This window comes from Falco punctatus (assembly GCF_963210335.1).
Source record: "Falco punctatus genome assembly, chromosome: 13".
Classification (NCBI taxonomy): domain Eukaryota; kingdom Metazoa; phylum Chordata; class Aves; order Falconiformes; family Falconidae; genus Falco; species Falco punctatus.
In genome coordinates, this window is record NC_137593.1 from 5,906,590 (window position 1) to 5,925,150 (window position 18,561).

General features: G+C 36.6%; 1 protein-coding gene across 4 annotated transcripts in view; it reads left to right on the forward strand.

Annotated features, from left to right (window-relative positions):
* PRKCI (protein kinase C iota) overlaps positions 1–18,543 on the forward strand; it is a 29,640-nt gene extending 11,097 nt beyond the window's left edge. For 3 of the 4 annotated variants that reach the window (XM_080410513.1, XM_080410514.1, XM_080410515.1), the window contains 16 exons: positions 1,211–1,300; positions 2,627–2,677; positions 3,862–3,947; positions 5,308–5,448; positions 6,280–6,334; positions 7,074–7,132; positions 7,554–7,730; positions 8,729–8,826; positions 9,839–9,925; positions 10,538–10,673; positions 11,683–11,770; positions 12,937–13,062; positions 13,165–13,244; positions 14,281–14,370; positions 14,650–14,765; positions 15,907–18,543. In XM_080410513.1, coding sequence (XP_080266639.1) covers positions 1,211–1,300; positions 2,627–2,677; positions 3,862–3,947; positions 5,308–5,448; positions 6,280–6,334; positions 7,074–7,132; positions 7,554–7,730; positions 8,729–8,826; positions 9,839–9,925; positions 10,538–10,673; positions 11,683–11,770; positions 12,937–13,062; positions 13,165–13,244; positions 14,281–14,370; positions 14,650–14,765; positions 15,907–15,994 — 1,568 coding nt within the window. In that variant the 3' untranslated portion in view covers positions 15,995–18,543. The remainder of the gene's footprint in view (positions 1–1,210; positions 1,301–2,626; positions 2,678–3,861; positions 3,948–5,307; positions 5,449–6,279; positions 6,335–7,073; positions 7,133–7,553; positions 7,731–8,728; positions 8,827–9,838; positions 9,926–10,537; positions 10,674–11,682; positions 11,771–12,936; positions 13,063–13,164; positions 13,245–14,280; positions 14,371–14,649; positions 14,766–15,906) is intronic. The other variant, XM_080410516.1, reaches the window with a different exon arrangement.
* Positions 18,544–18,561: the final 18 nt, after the last annotated feature.

The window sequence follows — 18,561 nt, forward strand, 5'->3', positions numbered from 1 at the left end:
GTACTAATTTTGAGATCTTGTAGTACGAAACAAGAAGGAAATAGTAGCCTGTGGCTAGTTAACTTTCAAACCACTGGAGAAAACCTTTGGTTGCATAGCTGTTCTTTTCAGTCATTATAGCAGCTTCCAGACAGACACGGGTGATCATTTAAAATATCAGATGAAGTCTTTAGATGAATCTTGAGAAATAGGTAAAGTAAAGGCTGTGTGTCCGAAGGAGTATGAACCAAGGCTAGAATCTAAGGTTCTTCTTGCTGCCGTTTCTGAATACAGCAGATCTCTAGCTTGATCTCCTTTGTTCCTCACCCACCCCTTTTGCATAGGTTTTAAACCAACCTGTATGTCAAAATTGGTTTGATGTTATTAAGTGTTGATTGTGAAATATCTTTGTGGATATATGTTACTTTTTTAGAAACAAAGTAGAGATCTACAAAGAGACCTTAGTCTTAAACTGTTACCTCTGAAACACAGATTTGTTAAAGCAATCCAACAGTCTTGTCAGAGAAGCTTTAAAATACAAGCCAAATGCTTGTATTGTAATCCATTCCATCTTCAGCGGTCAACAAAAGCTGCGATTGTTTTGCAAAAAGAAAGAAAATTTAAAAAACAACCAACCCACACCTTTTTCCTGCCTTGGTGCCCCTTCTTTAAGGGATTTTACTTCAAATAGTCCTGTGAGCATGATAGTAGTAGTTAAAAATCAGAAAAATTGGGTGTTTTCACTTAGGTTACATGATTTGTCAAGTGTCTTGGTTGAGGTTTGAGGAAAGACTAGAGGTCTTTCTGCTTTTGCACCTCCTGGTTAAAGTCTTGGCAATGTTGAAGCAGCTGTGAAAATAGAATTGACTCATTTCTAATTAAAAATCCATGAAATGAAATCTTAGAAGGATTTTAGGTGCAGGAAGGTAACCTGCACCTCGGATGCCGAAATGTGTAATCATGCTTGTAACAGACCAAACCATTGATGTTTTGTGTGTATGATCTGCTTGCCTCTTGGGAATATCTCATAATTTTATTTTCCCTGAAAGCATTCAATATGACTGTATTTTCAGATGTACTTTCTGAACAGTGTTAAAAATAAATATTACCACACCTGAGAAAATTGTTCTGTTTTGCTGCAATAATTACCTTAACACTGACTGTGAGGGAACTGTTGAATGGACAGAACTAAATGGATTGAGTTTTGTATTGTTCTTTTTTCTTTCAACAGGAGATCCATGTACAGTTTCTTCTCAGCTGGAGTTAGAAGAGGCCTTTCGGTTGTATGAACTAAACAAGGATTCAGAGCTGCTGATTCATGGTATGGTAAAATTTACTGTATTGCTTCTCATGTTTGTACCTGTAAATAAGTGGAATTTTTACCTTGCTTTATCTGTGTCATTTGCACAGATTAAATTCAATTAAAGCTCGTTGTGGCATCCTCTTGAGAGGATGCTAAAGACCATGTACCGTGCTTTTTAGCTGTCAGCATTTTGTCGATGTTCTTTATTAAATTAAGGGAGGGAAAAATATTTTGCTGCTAGTTTATTGATGAAAGACAGCCCCTATCTCTTTCACTCTTGCATTCCAAGTGCCTTCATGTACTTGCTGGCAACGAATGGTGGAAGAGATATAGTATAGCGTCCTACACTTTGTCATTGATTAGTGCTTTAGAGCTGCATCTATATTAGGAAAACAGTTGATGAGCTCCATTTGTGATGCCAGATCAGTCAAAAGTTTGACTTTTCTAAAATGAAGTACTCTAGACCAGTTTTGAACCTAATAATATTGTGCCCCTGTTTGATAAGTAATTGTCCAAATATTTATTTTTTTAGGGATTTTGCCTACTTTGGTTGCTTCTGCAGTATGTTTTTCTTACTGTTTGTAACTTTTTACAAGCAGAAGATAGATTTCTGGTTAACAGAGGTTGTAGCAGAAAAGCAGGGGATCATTGTAAAGAGTGTTAGCAGGTGTGTTGCACTACAGTGTCTTAGCATGGTCCTTCTCTAAAAGGATGCAAAAAATCTAGTTTGTGATCAGCTCATTTGGAAGAGAGAGCTTTTCAGCTTCCCACAAAGACTTTTAACTCAAAAGTGGAAGAAGAATGTAATTGTTTCTATGTATCTTTTGCAGCTTCTGTATGTATTACTTCGGTATGCTTTTTGATCTCCCCTTTCTCTGTTTATTTTTGTGTTTGATAAGCTTCTGATTAAACCAGCACCAGGGGTATCTCTCCCCAGCTACACTTCTCTCTGACAGTTACTGAAGCTACATAAACAGAAAAACATGGCTAATGTAGATCATACGTAGCTGTTAGGACACTGTAATCTAAGACGTTTATAGTAAACATTTCTGAATACTGGCTGTGATGACTGGTCGCATGAGAAACCAGAATCATTACTTTCTTTAGGAAATAACTTCATTTATTCTGCATTTTGCTTGTATTTCTCATGTATATCACTGCCAGCAAAAGGGTTTTGTGGCAGCTTCTCAGCTCACCTGCTCTTGCGCAAGGTTTTATTAAAATGCAGTCTGCGCTGTCTTCCTAAATGGTTGAATGTGTTTTGGAAGTGTTGTCTTTAACCCAAAGTTTTGTTTTCTGTCTGAAATAATAAAAATTAATCAGAAGTTAATGTCTTTCTTGCAGTATTTCCTTGTGTACCGGAACGGCCTGGCATGCCTTGTCCAGGAGAAGATAGTAAGTAGGCGTTTCAGTTAAGAAGTACAGACAATTCGGAATTCGTATTTCCTGTTTTGGAAGATTTTTAGATTCTATGGTTTGGCATCCTACATTTACAGATAATAATGCAAATATGTACAAATTAAATACTTAAAAGGAATAGAAAGTCTTGCCAAACTGAAATGTTGTTTGTCACTTCTGAATCATTGTTAATAAGCATTTCACATTCCTGTTAACTATTCATGTCACTCTGCTTTCCTTGCTTTTGCCTCTTCTATCATGACAGTTTTTTATCCTATTTCCATCTTTTTGATAGTTGCCAGATTGCTGGCTGGCTAATGTGAACAAAGGCTAGTAACCAACGGTAATGACTTATATTACCAATTAGAGGTCTGTGGTGAACTCATTTTAAATTGATGTTTAGGTACTATCAGGAGTATTCTCCAGAAACCTTTAAGTTATGTTAGCTCATGTACTAGGTATTAAAGAGGTAATTTTCCCTCTGTCTTAGTTTTATGAAAGAGCATGCGTATGTTACGCACATGCACATCTGTCAGTTAGATAGCCACATCTGACAAATGTAGATGTGCATGCTTAAAAGTTACTTTACCCTTACTTTAGCAGTGTGGGTAGTGCTGCTTTTCTGAAAAAAATGAGGTTGCGGACTGAATCAGAAATAGATCTGGAACTCAGTATAGTTCTGTATACTCTAGTTTTCAATTTTGGTTCCTGACATGCCTCTAGTAATAAAAAAGAAAAAAAATTAAAAGACCAAACAGTGGCAGCTGTGGATCTAAAAACACTGGAGGATTTGTGCAAGCAATCTTAGGGGCATGCTCCTGAAATTTACCTCCTTTCCTCCTTACTTTTCCCCACAGCTCCTCCCTAAGTGTAGGTAAGGTAGGTGCATAATTTGCACATTATTGTTTCTATTGTTTGGGCGGTTTTCCTTCTCTTGACTCACTGTTCCTTTTAACTTTGGAAAAGCAGAATTGACTTTGAGTGGATCAGGATACTCTATTTCAAATTTTCTCCAAAACTTAAAAAATGAAAAAGATACTTGGAACATTACTCTGTGTTTCTGTAAGGTGTAGGAGTGAAACTTTACTCTGCAAATCACTCTACACAGAAACCTCCATGAGAAGATGTTGTAGTTCTGTGTTTATATTTTTATGGATATAATCGTATGTTTTTCCTCTTAGAATCCATTTATCGCCGAGGCGCCCGCCGGTGGCGAAAGCTCTATTGTGCAAATGGTCACACTTTCCAAGCCAAACGATTTAACAGGGTGAGACTCTTGTTGGGTACTTAAAACCATGATACAGGGATGTCTTACTTCCGTAATTACCATGTCACTGCATTGAAAAGTTATAAGGTAGTTTTATTCTCATTTTTGTTGTTTGTCTATACTTGGTAGGCTTTTGATAATCCTATAGTTTGAGGAAACTTAATAATGATTAAATTATCAGGAATTAAAAATAGGGGAAAAAAAATTGGTTGCAATTCACTTTACTTATACTCTTAAACCATGATATCAATTACGTGAAAGCTCCCGTGTTCCTTTAAAATCTTTCCAGAGGGCAAACTTGGACACTGGCATTAGATGACTGCAAGCTGAAAATACATTTCAAGTTCTTTAAGTTCTGGGAATTAAAAGGTCTGAATTCACTTACGATGCACAGATTTTTCTGTCGTGACTTTTAAACAAGAAACCTGAAATGTTAACTCCAAACAGCCTGCTTATGATGGCGTGTAATCAACTAAAAATAACAAGCCATTTGTAACAATTTCAAGAAGCAATGGTCAAGTATAATTAGCTAAGGACCAAGAAAGCTATCTGCTGTATTTAGAAAAAGCAGCGGCAAAAATCAAACCCAGAGTATTTGAATAAGCCAGGTTCCTTGACAGGTTCAATGATTTTTCCTTCTTTTCTAAGCTTAGTGTATTGTGTGCTTAATGCTTGAGAGTGTCTCCACTAAACTTCATCTTGAACATCCTTCATGTCTAATGTCTGCTGGGGGTTTTTTTGGGGGTTGTGGTTTGGGGTTTTTTGACCTCTTCCTGGTCAAACGCTGTCAAGGCACCATAGTTCAATCACTTTCCACTCTTGCTTTCATAGGCACCCTATTTTCATGGATCTTTTGAGTTGTTTTGTGAATGTCCTTCAGTGAGTGGTGGTCTCCCCGTTTCTTGTTACCTGGTAGTTTAATGTGTTGAAGCTTTTGCTGTCCTGCCTGCCTTTATGCAAACATAAGGACCCATCTACGCAGAGAGGTGACAAGATAGGTAGCAAATTAGCTTGGTGACAGCAGCCTGCTGATTCAGCTGCAGTGGTTTTGACCTGGAGTTGGCTCATGCCTCCCTGGGTCTGTGTGCAGCAGAAGAGGCTGGCTGTGCCTGCACCTCTCCTTGTAGATTCATACTTCCTGTACAGCAGTTGCTGCTTATTGTTCCGTTGTAGTTTTTGAGCTCCTCTGTATTGTATCTGCCTGTGTGTTCTTAAAGTTTTCAGGTAGACACTCTTGGTATAGTGGCAAGTTTGGTAGGGATCTCTCTGATCTCCTGTTCTATGGTTTTTGTTAATGAAAATGTGGCTGAATAGTTTTTAGTTTTGCATTTTGATGGATTTTGTTGATTTGTCGTTCTAGAGAGCTCATTGTGCCATCTGCACTGACCGAATATGGGGCCTGGGTCGCCAGGGATATAAATGCATCAATTGCAAACTCCTTGTTCACAAGAAGTGTCACAAACTTGTCAGTGATGAATGTGGCCGTCATCCACTACAACCAGTAAGTAAAACTTACCTGAAAAGTTGTCTTGAAAAACAGCAACCAACCAACAAATCAACCCTGCCCTGTTTTATGCTAATGGTTTTCAAACTACAGTCTGCAAATAATCACAGCAGATGAAACATCATTCTTTATGGTTACTGTGACACGTTGCAAGAATGTTTGAGATTTACTTAGCAGAATCACAGTTTAGTGGGAAGGCAGTGGTCTTAATTTTTGTTTCTGGTATTTTTTTCTGTGTCCAATACGAGTGATATTTATCCTTCACTGTGTTGTTACATAGCATGTATATATATACACAGACACTATTTTACATCTTCAAAGTGAAGTACAGGTAAAATAAATTCTCTAAATATCTGATAGATCATCAGACTGTTTCCCATTTTAAGAAAAGGAAGATGAAATGCAGAAGTTCTTATTTTCTCCCAAGAAATTAAATCATCTTTACTTCTTAAGTCCCCAGAAAAATATAGATGATTACTGCTCCTAGTTTAATATTAAAAGCAGACAGCTACAAGTCTGCATTTTGTGAATTCATTTGACTAATGTATGTACTGCTGAACTACTTGAGCTTTTCTGTCTCATTTCTCATTGGCTATACTTTGTTGTACTAAGTTGTCATTTCAACAGCTTATGGAAATGTGTCATAATTCTAGAAAATATCTGGTTTCTTTTATTGTGTATGGATTACAGCAGTAACTATGTTAATTAATCATGTTAGAAAGCAGCTAGATTATAATCCTCAGGGATCATACATTTCATTTATTATCTTTTAAATAATGTCTCTCACATTTGGACAGTCTATTACAAAAATCCTGTGCATGTTTGCAGGAACCAATAATGCCTATGGATCCATCATCAGTGCATCCAGATAGTGTAGAATCTGGTAAGATCAGTAATTTTTGTTTTTCAATGACTGTAAGTTGCTGAAACATGAACCTTAGCTTTTCAAATGAAAAGGAATAACTTGAAGTAAAATTATTTTTAAACCACTTCCTTACTTTTTTCCATAGAAAAGAAAAATAAGATAGCTTCTTACTGCTAAGGGGGATATATAAATGCCTCAATTTTCCATGTCTTATGAGTTTAAGGAACTTGCCTAAAAAGGAAGGATTTAGGCAGTCAGTTACATTTTTTCCATCAGTAAGCTGTGTACTTTAAATGCCCTGATCAAACAAACAAAACAAAACCCTTAACAGAATTAGCAAGGTTTCTACTGGATCAGTAGCCAAACAAGTCTGTTTTTGTAGCAATTGGACTGATGGTCCTAACATTTGAGTTTGGATATAGACAATGATCAGTTTAAAAACCAAACCAACCTCTGTTCTTTACAAGATTCCCTGCGTGTGGAGTCTGAAGAGATCTCCAAATGTAATTACAGGGTTTTATATTACCCATAACTGATTATTACTCTAGTATTGCAAAAGAATGGTTCTGATGGCTTAAAAAAAATAGAACCACAAACAAAGATCGCCAAAACACCAAAAAACCGCAGCAGTTTGAATACTTGCAATAGATGCATTTAAATTGTGTGTGTCTGATTGAGCTCTTATATGTAGAAATTTTAAGGCCAAAGAAAATACTGTTTTGTTGCATTTGTCTAATAATTTTTCTTGTACCTCTAGTGATTCCATACAATCCCTCAAGTCATGAGAGCTTGGACCATGTTGGTGAAGAAAAGGAGGTAAGGTATCTTAACCATGATACTGTGTTCAGAGATCTTAAAGCCTATCTCTCTCAATTTCAAGATTTCAGTAATTTAATTTGTCACAAACTGAAAACTAGTACACATTTGGGTTGCTTGCTTGGGTGTATGCATTTGTGGCTTGCAAGCTGTTTTATTTTGAACCTTGAGTTGAGATGTGCTTTGATTTAGAAAGTATTCCAAACTCCTCCAACTTTGTTTGTTTCTTCTCTGCCAAGTCTCCTCTGCCTCCTTTCTTTACCCTCACATTCCTTTCCAGGACAGTGCAGTTTTAAGAATAACAAATGTTAATTGAATGACTTGTTTATATTAATTTTGCTGTTCTCTTTGAAATTCTAACTTTTGCAGTTGTTAAAATGGGCAAGCCTGCTTACTGATTTCAAAGTATCTTTATCAATAGGCAATGAGCATTAGAGAAAGTGGCAAAGCTTCCTCGAGTCTGGGTCTTCAGGATTTTGATTTGCTCAGGGTTATAGGAAGAGGCAGTTATGCAAAAGTACTGCTTGTTCGATTGAAGAAAACTGAACGCATTTATGCAATGAAAGTGGTGAAGAAGGAGCTCGTCAATGATGATGAGGTAGGCAAGCTTTTTATCAATAAATCAGGCAACTCTTCCAAAGAGCTTTCAATATCTACTACAAGGTGGAAGCCAGGCTTCTGGGTTTGCAACACTAATTGAAAATTATACATGTGGTTTCTTATACGAACTATGCTATAGAAGGTTCACAAGACAGATAACCGATATTGAGGTCTTCGTTGACAGATAGCTCACAGCCACCCTCCTGTGCTAGTGGTTTCTGTCGTGAGCCTCTTTGCCTCTGTTGTCAGTGTCTCCTTTTGTAGTCAGCACTGTCTTCATCAGTGCTCCTGCAAAATTCAAGTTCTTAATCCTGACTTGCTTCATTATTTTTAAGCAGTATTCCATATTTCTCCTATTATGTTGACTTGCTGGGCTGGAAAATAAAAGGGTGGGGTCTGGTTTTCATTTGTTCAAGTTTGTTTTTTTGTCACGAAGGAGAACACACAATGTTATTTTAATTACTCTTTAAATTGGACCTCTGTCTTAATTTTTGTAGCTTGTATTGTGATTAGCGGAAACTTGTCAGAAATTGCAGTATAAACCTCCTAAACCCCTCCTGTTGCTGAAGATTTCCCTTGTGTTTGTTTAGGGTACTCTGAAAAGGCTTGAGTGACTGTGGTTTGCCATCCAAGAGCTTTTGCATTTATTTCTTGGTCTACTGTTGATTTCTTCTGCATTTTGTGATGCTACTTTACACTTGCCTGCACCTATTTATCTTATATAGATGAATGTTTTTTCATTCCCAGATGTAGTTAGTTACCTGATGAGGCTAGAAGTACAGGACACTCAAGACAGGAAAAAAATGAGTATGCTGAATTGTATTACTTTGCATTGGAGAGCTATATAATAGTTAGTTTCTTGGAGAGCTATATAATAGTTTCTTGCAATTAAAATGAGAACAGCAAAACAATTGAATATCTTTCTGCTAACTGTCAATAATACTTGTCTTAAGTGCAGCAGTCCTTTTCTGAATGTCCCTTTTCTTAAATAAATAGGATATTGATTGGGTTCAGACAGAGAAACACGTCTTTGAACAGGCTTCAAATCATCCCTTTCTTGTTGGACTACACTCTTGCTTCCAGACAGAGAGCAGGTAAAGGTCATAAGATAAGAAGACGATATTCTTGCTCAAAAAATACTTCATACTGTTGGGCACCTTAAAGATCTATTTAAAGTATTAAGTGTTAGGTAGGTAGCGAAAGTCCATGTACTGTAAGTAAATCATTGTAGCATTTTGTGAGCAAAAGGCTGTATTCATCATCATAAGTTTTTCAGGTTGAGAAGGTGCAAAAGAATGTAAGGTACTGGTAGGTATGATGGTAAGGATTCTGCACAGGAATTGGTGCAGCTAGCAGACAGAAAAGGCTTAAGAATATGAAGTGGAAGACGGAACCGAGAATGGGAGGAAAAAAGGGTTTAGGGAGTAAAAAATTAGTTTCCTCATTTTTTGTACTTCCAATCTCAAACATGGACTCTCTGAAGATGAGTCCTTAAGCAAGACTTGGAAAAGAGTATCTGAATTTTAAAAAGGAGAACAGAGTAATAGAGATTAAAATGATAAATTTCCTTGCATGTTTATATATAGAAGAGATTGCAGTACACAAACTACTGTTCTATGCAATAATAATTTTCAGTGTATATATAAAATATAGTTATTGTATATTTCAGCAATGTTCTTGCTGTTTGAAAAGGTGACAGTCTAGCGGAGGAAAGTGAGAAGAAAGAGTATTTGTAATATACTGATAGTATCAACCATGAATAAAGGAGATTAAAAGAGATCAGGAAGGAAAATGAGGGGCGGAAATTTTTTTTTCTGGTTTGTGCACATAAATTGATGTGAATCTATTTACATAGTCACATATGTAAAGTACAAGCAGTCGCTGTAATGGATTAGGAATGTGGGAAGCATTTTTCTTTTAGCAGTGAAGGAATTATCTAGAGAAACTTTGTGTATTGATTTTTAACTTTGGGAATTTATTCAAAGGGAGAGAAATGGTGAAACCAGCCAGATTACCAGAGAGATGGGAGTTGAATTGACATTGTTTGATAACAGATCTGTAACATCTCAAATGTCTGTAAGCCTTGTATACTCCTGTGTGTTTCAGGTTATTCTTTGTTATAGAGTACGTGAATGGAGGAGATCTAATGTTTCATATGCAGAGGCAGAGAAAGCTGCCAGAGGAGCATGCCAGGTATGTGTCTAATTTCAGATTTCTTGCATCAGAACAGTTAGTTTTCTGACACAGTGCAGTAGTACAGAGATTATGATGATGAGCTAGCAAATCCTCTCCAGATGTTAAGGATTTAAAGAATGTGAAACCACATCCTCATTTTAATGCTGCAAGCTACTGTATATTTGTTTCAAGGAGGAACTGTAATAGAGAGCACTTCAGCATTGTTTGCATTAGCATTACCCTAGATGACTTGAGCCTGATTCTGAATTTTTTTTTCTAGAAAAACACTTTTGTGGTATTTTTTACAATGTCTAATGATATCAGTTTGTTTCTCTTGCAACCACTGCTACCAGCTGTCCAGGCAAATGCTGAGTTCTTGGTGCATATGCTTCATCTCAGATGGTGAGATGAAAGGGATGATGGCAGTAGTCATTAATATTAATTAAAAATAATTTTGGAAGTGACTGTGGATAGAAACATTTGTATGATTTTAAACAATTTATCCACTTCTCTGAGGAAAACTAATAGAATATGCGGACTTACATTTAGAAAAGTATCATACTACTGAGACTATGTTATTGTGGTTTGCATTTTGATTACTTGAGTAATCAATACCTCTTTCTATGCTAGGTTTTACTCTGCTGAAATCAGTCTAGCATTGAACTATTTACATGAGCGAGGGATAATCTACAGAGATTTAAAACTGGATAATGTGCTGCTAGATTCTGAAGGGCATATTAAACTCACAGATTATGGCATGTGCAAGGTAAGCTCTAGTTTTTTGCTAACCAGTAAAATCATTAATTAAGAAATTTGTCATAAATTAAAAGATGTAGAGCTTTAAAAAAGTGAAATTTCAAGGTATGGATTTACGTACAGTACAGATAGGCTGTATACTCACTTCACTTTTACAAACGGAGAAAAGAAATATGCCAAAGTGCACAGACTACACATAGGTGTGTATCTGTTTATGATTTTTTAAAGCTGCTGGATCAACTTGATTGGGAGGGTTAGACTGAAATAGACAAAATAGCTTGATTTCCAAAAGAGCAAGAAGTTGAAATGCATCAGACACACTTCGTCCCACTTGGATTCTATGACACTGCCCATTTTCTGTAGAAAAACTTCTGTCACTACAAAGACACTGGAGCACAGGTTTGACTTTGCCATGGAATTGCCATTATGCTGATGTATTAGAACTATTTTAAAATGCTATAATTTTGGCTAAGCAATTGAAAAGCATAAAATAATACAGGTTGGAAAGGGCCTCAGGAAGTCTAACACACCCTCCTGCTCAAAGCAAGGTAAGCTGTAAGATCAGGACAGGTTACTAAGGGCTTTATTCAGTTTGGTCTTGAAAACTTCCAAGGATGAAGACTGCACAACTTCTTTGGGTAACCTTCCCCTTTCTGCATTCTGTGCTTTTCTCTGAAAAGCTTTTGTCTGTCCATTGCAACGCCCCAGTCATGGAAGCTGTTCCACCATTCCCACTTGCCTATTGTTGGAGGTGTGGTGGTGCTTACTAACTAAAAACTTAGAAAGATGTCACCAATAGGTGTATGCCATCCTCTTGAGACTGTAGATGCAACCTACTTCTGTTTCTGCTGAAGCAAGTAGTGTTTTATATTCCTTTACACACAGATTTAAGTATAGTTTTACTGAAACAAAAGCAGTTTATTCAGGACACTTAATTCAAAATGAAGTTCTCAGCAGAGTGGGAGTGTGGGTGTGGGCTCTTTGGCTAACTGTATTTTCTTGCCATCTTTTCTTAAAAGGAGGGTCTGAGGCCTGGTGACACAACCAGCACATTCTGTGGGACTCCAAACTATATTGCACCTGAAATTCTCCGGGGAGAGGATTATGGTAAATTTAATTTTTCAATGCTACCATATAACTTTCACCTCGTCTCTTACTTCTTGAGTTGTTTAGAAAGTATAAAACTTCTTTAGACATGTCATCAGTCTTAATTCAGCATCCTGTCTGAAAAAGTAAATAAACTCTTCAAAGGAAAGGCAGAAAACATCACACCAAGCAAATGAAATACCCTGCCTTCCACATTTTGAAGTCTTTTTATCAGTCTTGAAGAATAGCTTGAGTCTTCCAAATTTATTATTGTTTATAACTATTTACTACTAATGATATACTTGCAGTCTTGAATTATGTTCAGTTTTGGAGCTTTATATTTGGCAGCAATGATAGTAGTAGATATAAATGCATTGCAAAGGGCCTAGGTAGTAGATGTCCCTTTCACAAATTTCAGTGTTAAAAAGGAAATTGTGCGATTTCTTGTTCAGGAAGTCCACAAAGATTCCTGAAGCAAGAGACGTAAGAGAGTATAGAAAGCTTAGTGTGTGTATTTCCTGTTACTTACCTTTCTTCCTAAGCTTCCATTACTGTGCGAAGCAGATCTTTGATCTGTTTTCTTCCCTTAAGATTTCAACAAGTTCTACAATTAGTATTTTAATTGTATTTATAAAAAAGGTATATATATCTTTTAAATCTTGTTACATCATTTCAATTGAATGTCTCTTTCAGACTGGCTTTGCATCTTCCTTCGCTATCAGAAACTTTCTAGGCCAACTGGACTATATCAGTCCCAGCCTAGCTACTGGAATTTTTCTTTAGCAGTGACTAGCAGAATAGATGTGTTTAGCTCTATAGATGACTGTCTTGCTACTATTCAGAATCATGTACTTCATCCTTGATTATCCCCTGCCCTGGATAATGCACTGTTTGTAGTGACTAGGCTTATGTATTATCTAAACCTTTGTTAAGGTCCTAACACCAGCCTTTTAACTTCTTGCATTTCCTTTTCTTTGTACAGCATCCCCACCTATCATGCACATAGTGAACCAAGTAATGTCTATAGTACAATCATTACCTCTCCTTTATTCAGATAATCAGGAAGACTGGCAATACTTAAATTTTTGAATTAGTTCTTTCTTCTCAAAACATGTCTGTCTGTAGCCTCAAAAGTGTTGGCATTTTTTCTCCAAAGTATCTTCAGTGTTGTCTTCTTTGAATTCTAGGCTTCAGTGTAGACTGGTGGGCACTTGGTGTACTTATGTTTGAAATGATGGCAGGCCGGTCACCATTTGATATTGTTGGGAGTTCTGACAATCCTGATCAGAACACAGAAGATTATCTTTTCCAAGGTAGGTACCATTAGTGATCCTGCACTTCAGTGCTTTGTCTCTACTTACCTTTAATCTAATTTTAAAAATGAAAAAGCTCATACAAACCTTGTTTTCTTGCAGTAATTTTGGAAAAACAGATCCGAATTCCCCGATCCCTTTCTGTTAAAGCAGCAGGTGTTCTAAAGAGTTTCCTTAATAAGGTAAGTGCTAAAGGGGATTATTTAAGACTTCTCAAGAGCAGCTGTTTGCTTTTTTAAAAAAACCCCTTGACTAATAGATGTGTAGCAGGCATATTTTACCTGCCATGTGCAGAAACAGGGTAGAAAAGGTTTGAGCCTGAGGCAGAGTTTCAGTGGAGTTGGGGGAGCTATTCTAGGTACTTGTCTTAAAATCTGAATCTCCAGGTTCTCTGGCTGGGATCATGAGTAAATTTCAAATTGAAAGGCATAGAAATGCTCCATGTGATTTCTTTAATCTGGGGAATTGAACAAACTTATCAGATTTATTTTAGTTCTTAAAGAGAAGCAGCATAGCAGGTCGCTTTGACAACTTCTGATGACTTCATTGAGGGAAATGCAGAGGCAGTATATGCTCGCTGTTAGCTGGTAGCTAGCTAGCCTGATAGTCAAAAGGTGCGTGTGTGGTAGTGGACTAGTCAAAAGCACATGCTGGCCTTTATTTAGTGAGTGTTATGTGACTGGGGAGAAAAAGGTATGGGAGAAACCAGATTTGGTGAAATTATTCGAAAAAAGTAATACTGTTCAAGAACACTGCTTCAGTTACAGCTCCTTGGTAGTGTGTGCATACGTGTACATGGAGATGCAATTGTCTTGTTAAAATAACCTTCTTTCCACCTTATCTATCAGTAACCTGCAGTTTCTACCCCAGTGTAACTGCTAGCCTGGCTAGTCAGTTTACTCAGGGAGGGGTGGCAGGGGAAGAATCAAATTCACTTGTAATCTAACCGTGTTTGCTCTGAAACATATGGTATGTTTAAACAGGTCTGAATAATAATAATAAAAAAAAAATATAGCTCGGTTGTTTATATAAATTCAGTCAAGGGCTTCCATATATTCATGCTGATTTCAAACAGTTTCTAAAATAAATAATGCTAACTTAGTTCTTCAGTGTCTCTTGTAACTCTGGTGTTTCATTTCTCGTGGAATTTGTAACACTTGCATTTTATTTATGTGTAGGCCATGGCACCCATTAAGAAATATTTCCTTCCTTGCACAGGATCCAAAGGAGCGTTTAGGCTGCCATCCTCAGACAGGATTTGCAGATATCCAGGGACATCCTTTCTTCCGAAATGTTGACTGGGATCTGGTATGTGAATGCCCACTGGCTTGGCTTATTTTCTCTGTGTACAGTGATGGCTTGATAAGTTGTTTTGAGCATGAGAAGACCTTAAGCTCTTAACTTGCAATGTACCATAATGACAATACAGAATCCTTTAACCCTTTTACACACAGTAAGTACAGTAGATTAATAGAATGACTGTAGAAATATATGAAAGAAACTTAATAGTAAGTTCCAGCCTCATTTAAAAATAATTCAATAGGTTGTAACTCATTCTTGGTGTCACTTAAATGCATTTATTCTTAGATGGAGCAGAAGCAAGTGGTGCCTCCATTTAAACCAAATATATCTGGAGAATTTGGTCTGGACAACTTTGATTCCCAATTCACCAATGAACCTGTGCAGCTCACTCCAGATGATGAGTAAGTAATGTAGAATTTATGAAGTTCTGGTAAGTCAGTGCAGGAGTTATAAAACTTAATTTAATATCTGTAGTTGTAGTACATAAAATATGTGTAAAGCAGTAAAGAACATTTTCTTGTGTTAGTTTGGAGAAAATGCTGTCATCCTTATGGTAGACTTAGTATGGCTGGATTAAGTATTGTACTGTGGCATGATGTAAAAATGAACTAACAGTGGGAAAGTTGTTATAAAGAATATAGCAAGGGAAAAGAATATTTCAGGGCAAGATGAATAAGTGCCATTTTACAAGTTTTAGTGGTATGATCTGCAAGAAATGAACTTGTGAAGGAAAAGACCTGTTTTGTCAAGTGGTTTATTTTTGCATTACTTTAAGCCATGATATTTCTAGGATGTTGGGTTTAGATTGAGTTTATCTTGGGTGTTCTGAACAAGAGAAGATGCTTTGACTTGGTCGGGTGTCTTGAATTGTTCGTAGTCAAAATAGATTATCCTGGCTGAAAAGCCTTGATAAAATGCATGATAATGTTTTTTATTTTGGTAGTGGATTTGCGGTGTCTTACTCCTGAGGGGCCCTGATTTGGGATGAGGAGGGAATGGCCTTTCTAGTTTGAGTCACTGCTGTTGATGTGTTAGGAATTTTCCTAGGGGTTTCTATAATGTTCATGTAGTATGTAAACCCAGACAGTGAATATTGAGTGTTATCTATGCACCTTAATTAGGTCTGAGATCCAACTTCCTTCTTTATCCCTTTATAAATGCATAATATACAAATAAGTTCAGAAAAGTTGTTGATCCAGGTGGAGGATCTATCTCGCCCTAATGTTTGTGTGTGTTTACAAAACTGACTGTTTTGAGAAAGTTTTAAAACTGCAGACTTTGTAGATTGCTTTGTGGGGAGAATATGTGCATGGGAGCAGCCCAGTCACTGCTCCTGAGTGGTTTTGGGTTTTGTTACCCTAATAGGGGCTAGGAAAAAAACCAGTGGTTAACTGTAAGGATAGAGGGGGGCTAAAAAGAGAGAAAGGAAACGTTCTCAATTGCAATCTGTTGTACAGGGCTTAATTTTAAGACAGACTACCGGTTACTATTGTTACCTTTTCATTTTGCTGATGAACTAATGAGTGGGTTTTGTCTTAATAGTGATATTGTGAAGAAGATTGACCAGTCTGAATTTGAAGGCTTTGAATACATAAATCCTCTTTTGATGTCAGCTGAGGAATGTGTCTGAATTCCCCCATTCCTGGACTGTGCCAATTGTTACTCTGTTTGTTTCTGCATGGATAAACATCTCTTCATTTGGATGCACTCACATAAAATGAGTAACAGAACGTCTTACCCTTGCCACCTAGTATAAATTACTCGCTAATTGTCTTTTTGTATTAATTGTCATCCAGGACAGTTGTTACACTGAACCTGCAGCTGCCAGATTTAAAATGTTAACTTTCCAACATTCTTGCCAAACATGAATTTTAATACAGAAGTTGGTCTCTGGGGCTCCTGACTGAACCATGGAGCCTGGCTGTATAATCTGCCAATGTAGCATTCTGATAAAGGAAAGTTTTCCTATTACTATAAGAACACAAATGACATTAGGGAATGTAATAAAATATCATTAAAGGACTTCCATTTTTCCAGCAAGACAAGTGAAACCTTATGACTTCCATAGTTCTAAGTCTCTTCTCTCTAAACATCTGAGTTCCCTGTTCTAGACTTAGAAGTTAAGCTATGTTATTGCCCTTCAGACTGAAATGATGGCAAGGAGGGCAGGTTTTTAAACTGGATAGGTCAAGAATGGCTGCTTTCACAGGGTGTGTTGATAATATCCTGAAGGAGATAATTATCTCAATATTAAAATCAATAGACTTTGCTCTGAAATTATACACTAGAAATTACATGCTGATACATAGAGTGCCTTTCTGAGCCTGTCCCTTTCACCAAGGGTTGTACATGGTATAAAGTGTCAGTTTAAATAAATGGAATTCAGTTAAGGCTTTGAAAAGTTAAAATCTGTAGAGTGCATTTTAGCAGTAACGGGCAGCTAATACTGATGGATGTAGAACCTTGTACTATTATTTATTGCTTTAACGCGTGCTGTCTTAACTGTATCAGAACTGCATGCGTTACAGCTATGGCCTAGATAAGGGCATTGTTTCTTTTTTTTTTTTTTTTTTTCTCTCCAAACCTTATTGCCATACTGTTGGAAATGCATTCCACTTTGCCAGTGGAAAAAACACATCTAGAAAAAAATAGGTGCTGTCCACAATGACTCCCTTAACTTATCTGCTAATAGATGGTGATACAATCACAATAAAACCTGAAATGTTGGTAGTGGGCTCAAAGTTAATAGTAAAGCAATTGGAATAAATTGAAAGAACGGTTCAAACTAGGATTTTTGGGATGTGTGATTCTTACATTTCATGTTAGTAAACAGTGTAATATACAGCTCAGATTACTCTTATTTTTAATGTTTAAGGAATAGTCTTGAATGTCTTAGGCTGAAGAAATGCCAAATGTACCACTTCTTTTATTTTAGGGAAAAGGGATTAAGAGACATTGGAGAAAAGAATCTGTGTTATGTAATTAAGAGCTGTAAGGCAAGCTAAGTGTTACTGAAAGCAGATCTGAGTATCTGTAAGCACAAGTTAGTAAACCTTACTTGAAGCTTTTAATAAGACTTCTGTGCTTGGTCAGTGTCTCTCCTTGAAAATCCTTATATGGTGACACTAAATTCATAGCACAAATCTCCTGGTGTATGGTTTTTTTTCACTTAACATGTTAACTTCAAGGATAGAGATTGCACAAACACACAGCAGTGTCACGGTATGGTATTTATTTCATGTTTTTCTTTGCAACATGAATGGGAAACTCTTAAAGTATTGGGCTGAGTTTTCAAAACTGGGAAGTGATTGGAGGAGCCTTAGTTTCAGGGAAACATTGAACCTCTGCACTGTTAAAAGATCAGGTTCCCTTAAATTCACATTGTATGTTTTCAAATGTAAAGTATCAGAGTAAACTAAAGTAAGATCAGCTAATAACTTTAGCACGTTTAGTTCATGTCAAGTGCTTACATGCAGTTTTAAAATTGTAATTGATTGTTTAGCCTCTGACTTCTACACCTGCATGACTAGTTTACATACCAGGACTTAACCAATATTTAAACTTGGAAGTTATTTAAAACAAAAAAGAAAAGCCTTGGCTCTACAGCGGCTTAATTTCATATAGGGTATCAAGTACAATGGCTTTTTATGTAAGGAAGGGCATTTCTGCTATTCATCACAGAAGAGGAATGGAGTAAAATGCTGTATTTTGTGCTTAAAGCAAAAGTTAATTTTTTTTATAGACAATGTCACAGAAAAGATACTTTTTTTTTATTTTCGTATCTAACCATTAAGAATGTTGCTAAGTGACAAACATCTTAAATGACTGTAAATCCAATTTTAAACTTTCATTTTCTCTAACGTGCCATGATGTTAACAGTTATTTTTTGTTGTTAAGCATATAGCAACTGTCATAAATATTCAGAAGGGACATCGGGTGTAAACAGTCCAGTGCAGTAGGCTTTGTCTTTTGCAGAAAGTGTCTGCACCAGAAGCATGATGTATTTATGTGGAGTAAACTCCTTTTTGTATGCAAGTTGGATTCCTATGGGTGCTCTGCTAGTTGATATTGTCACTACTATTTTCCTATTTCATATGGAATATGGTCTTGAACATTGTTGTGTAGTCATTCCTTTTATTTGTGCACACTTTTTACTTTAAATAAAACATTTATATTAGGCCTCTGTATGTTAACTTC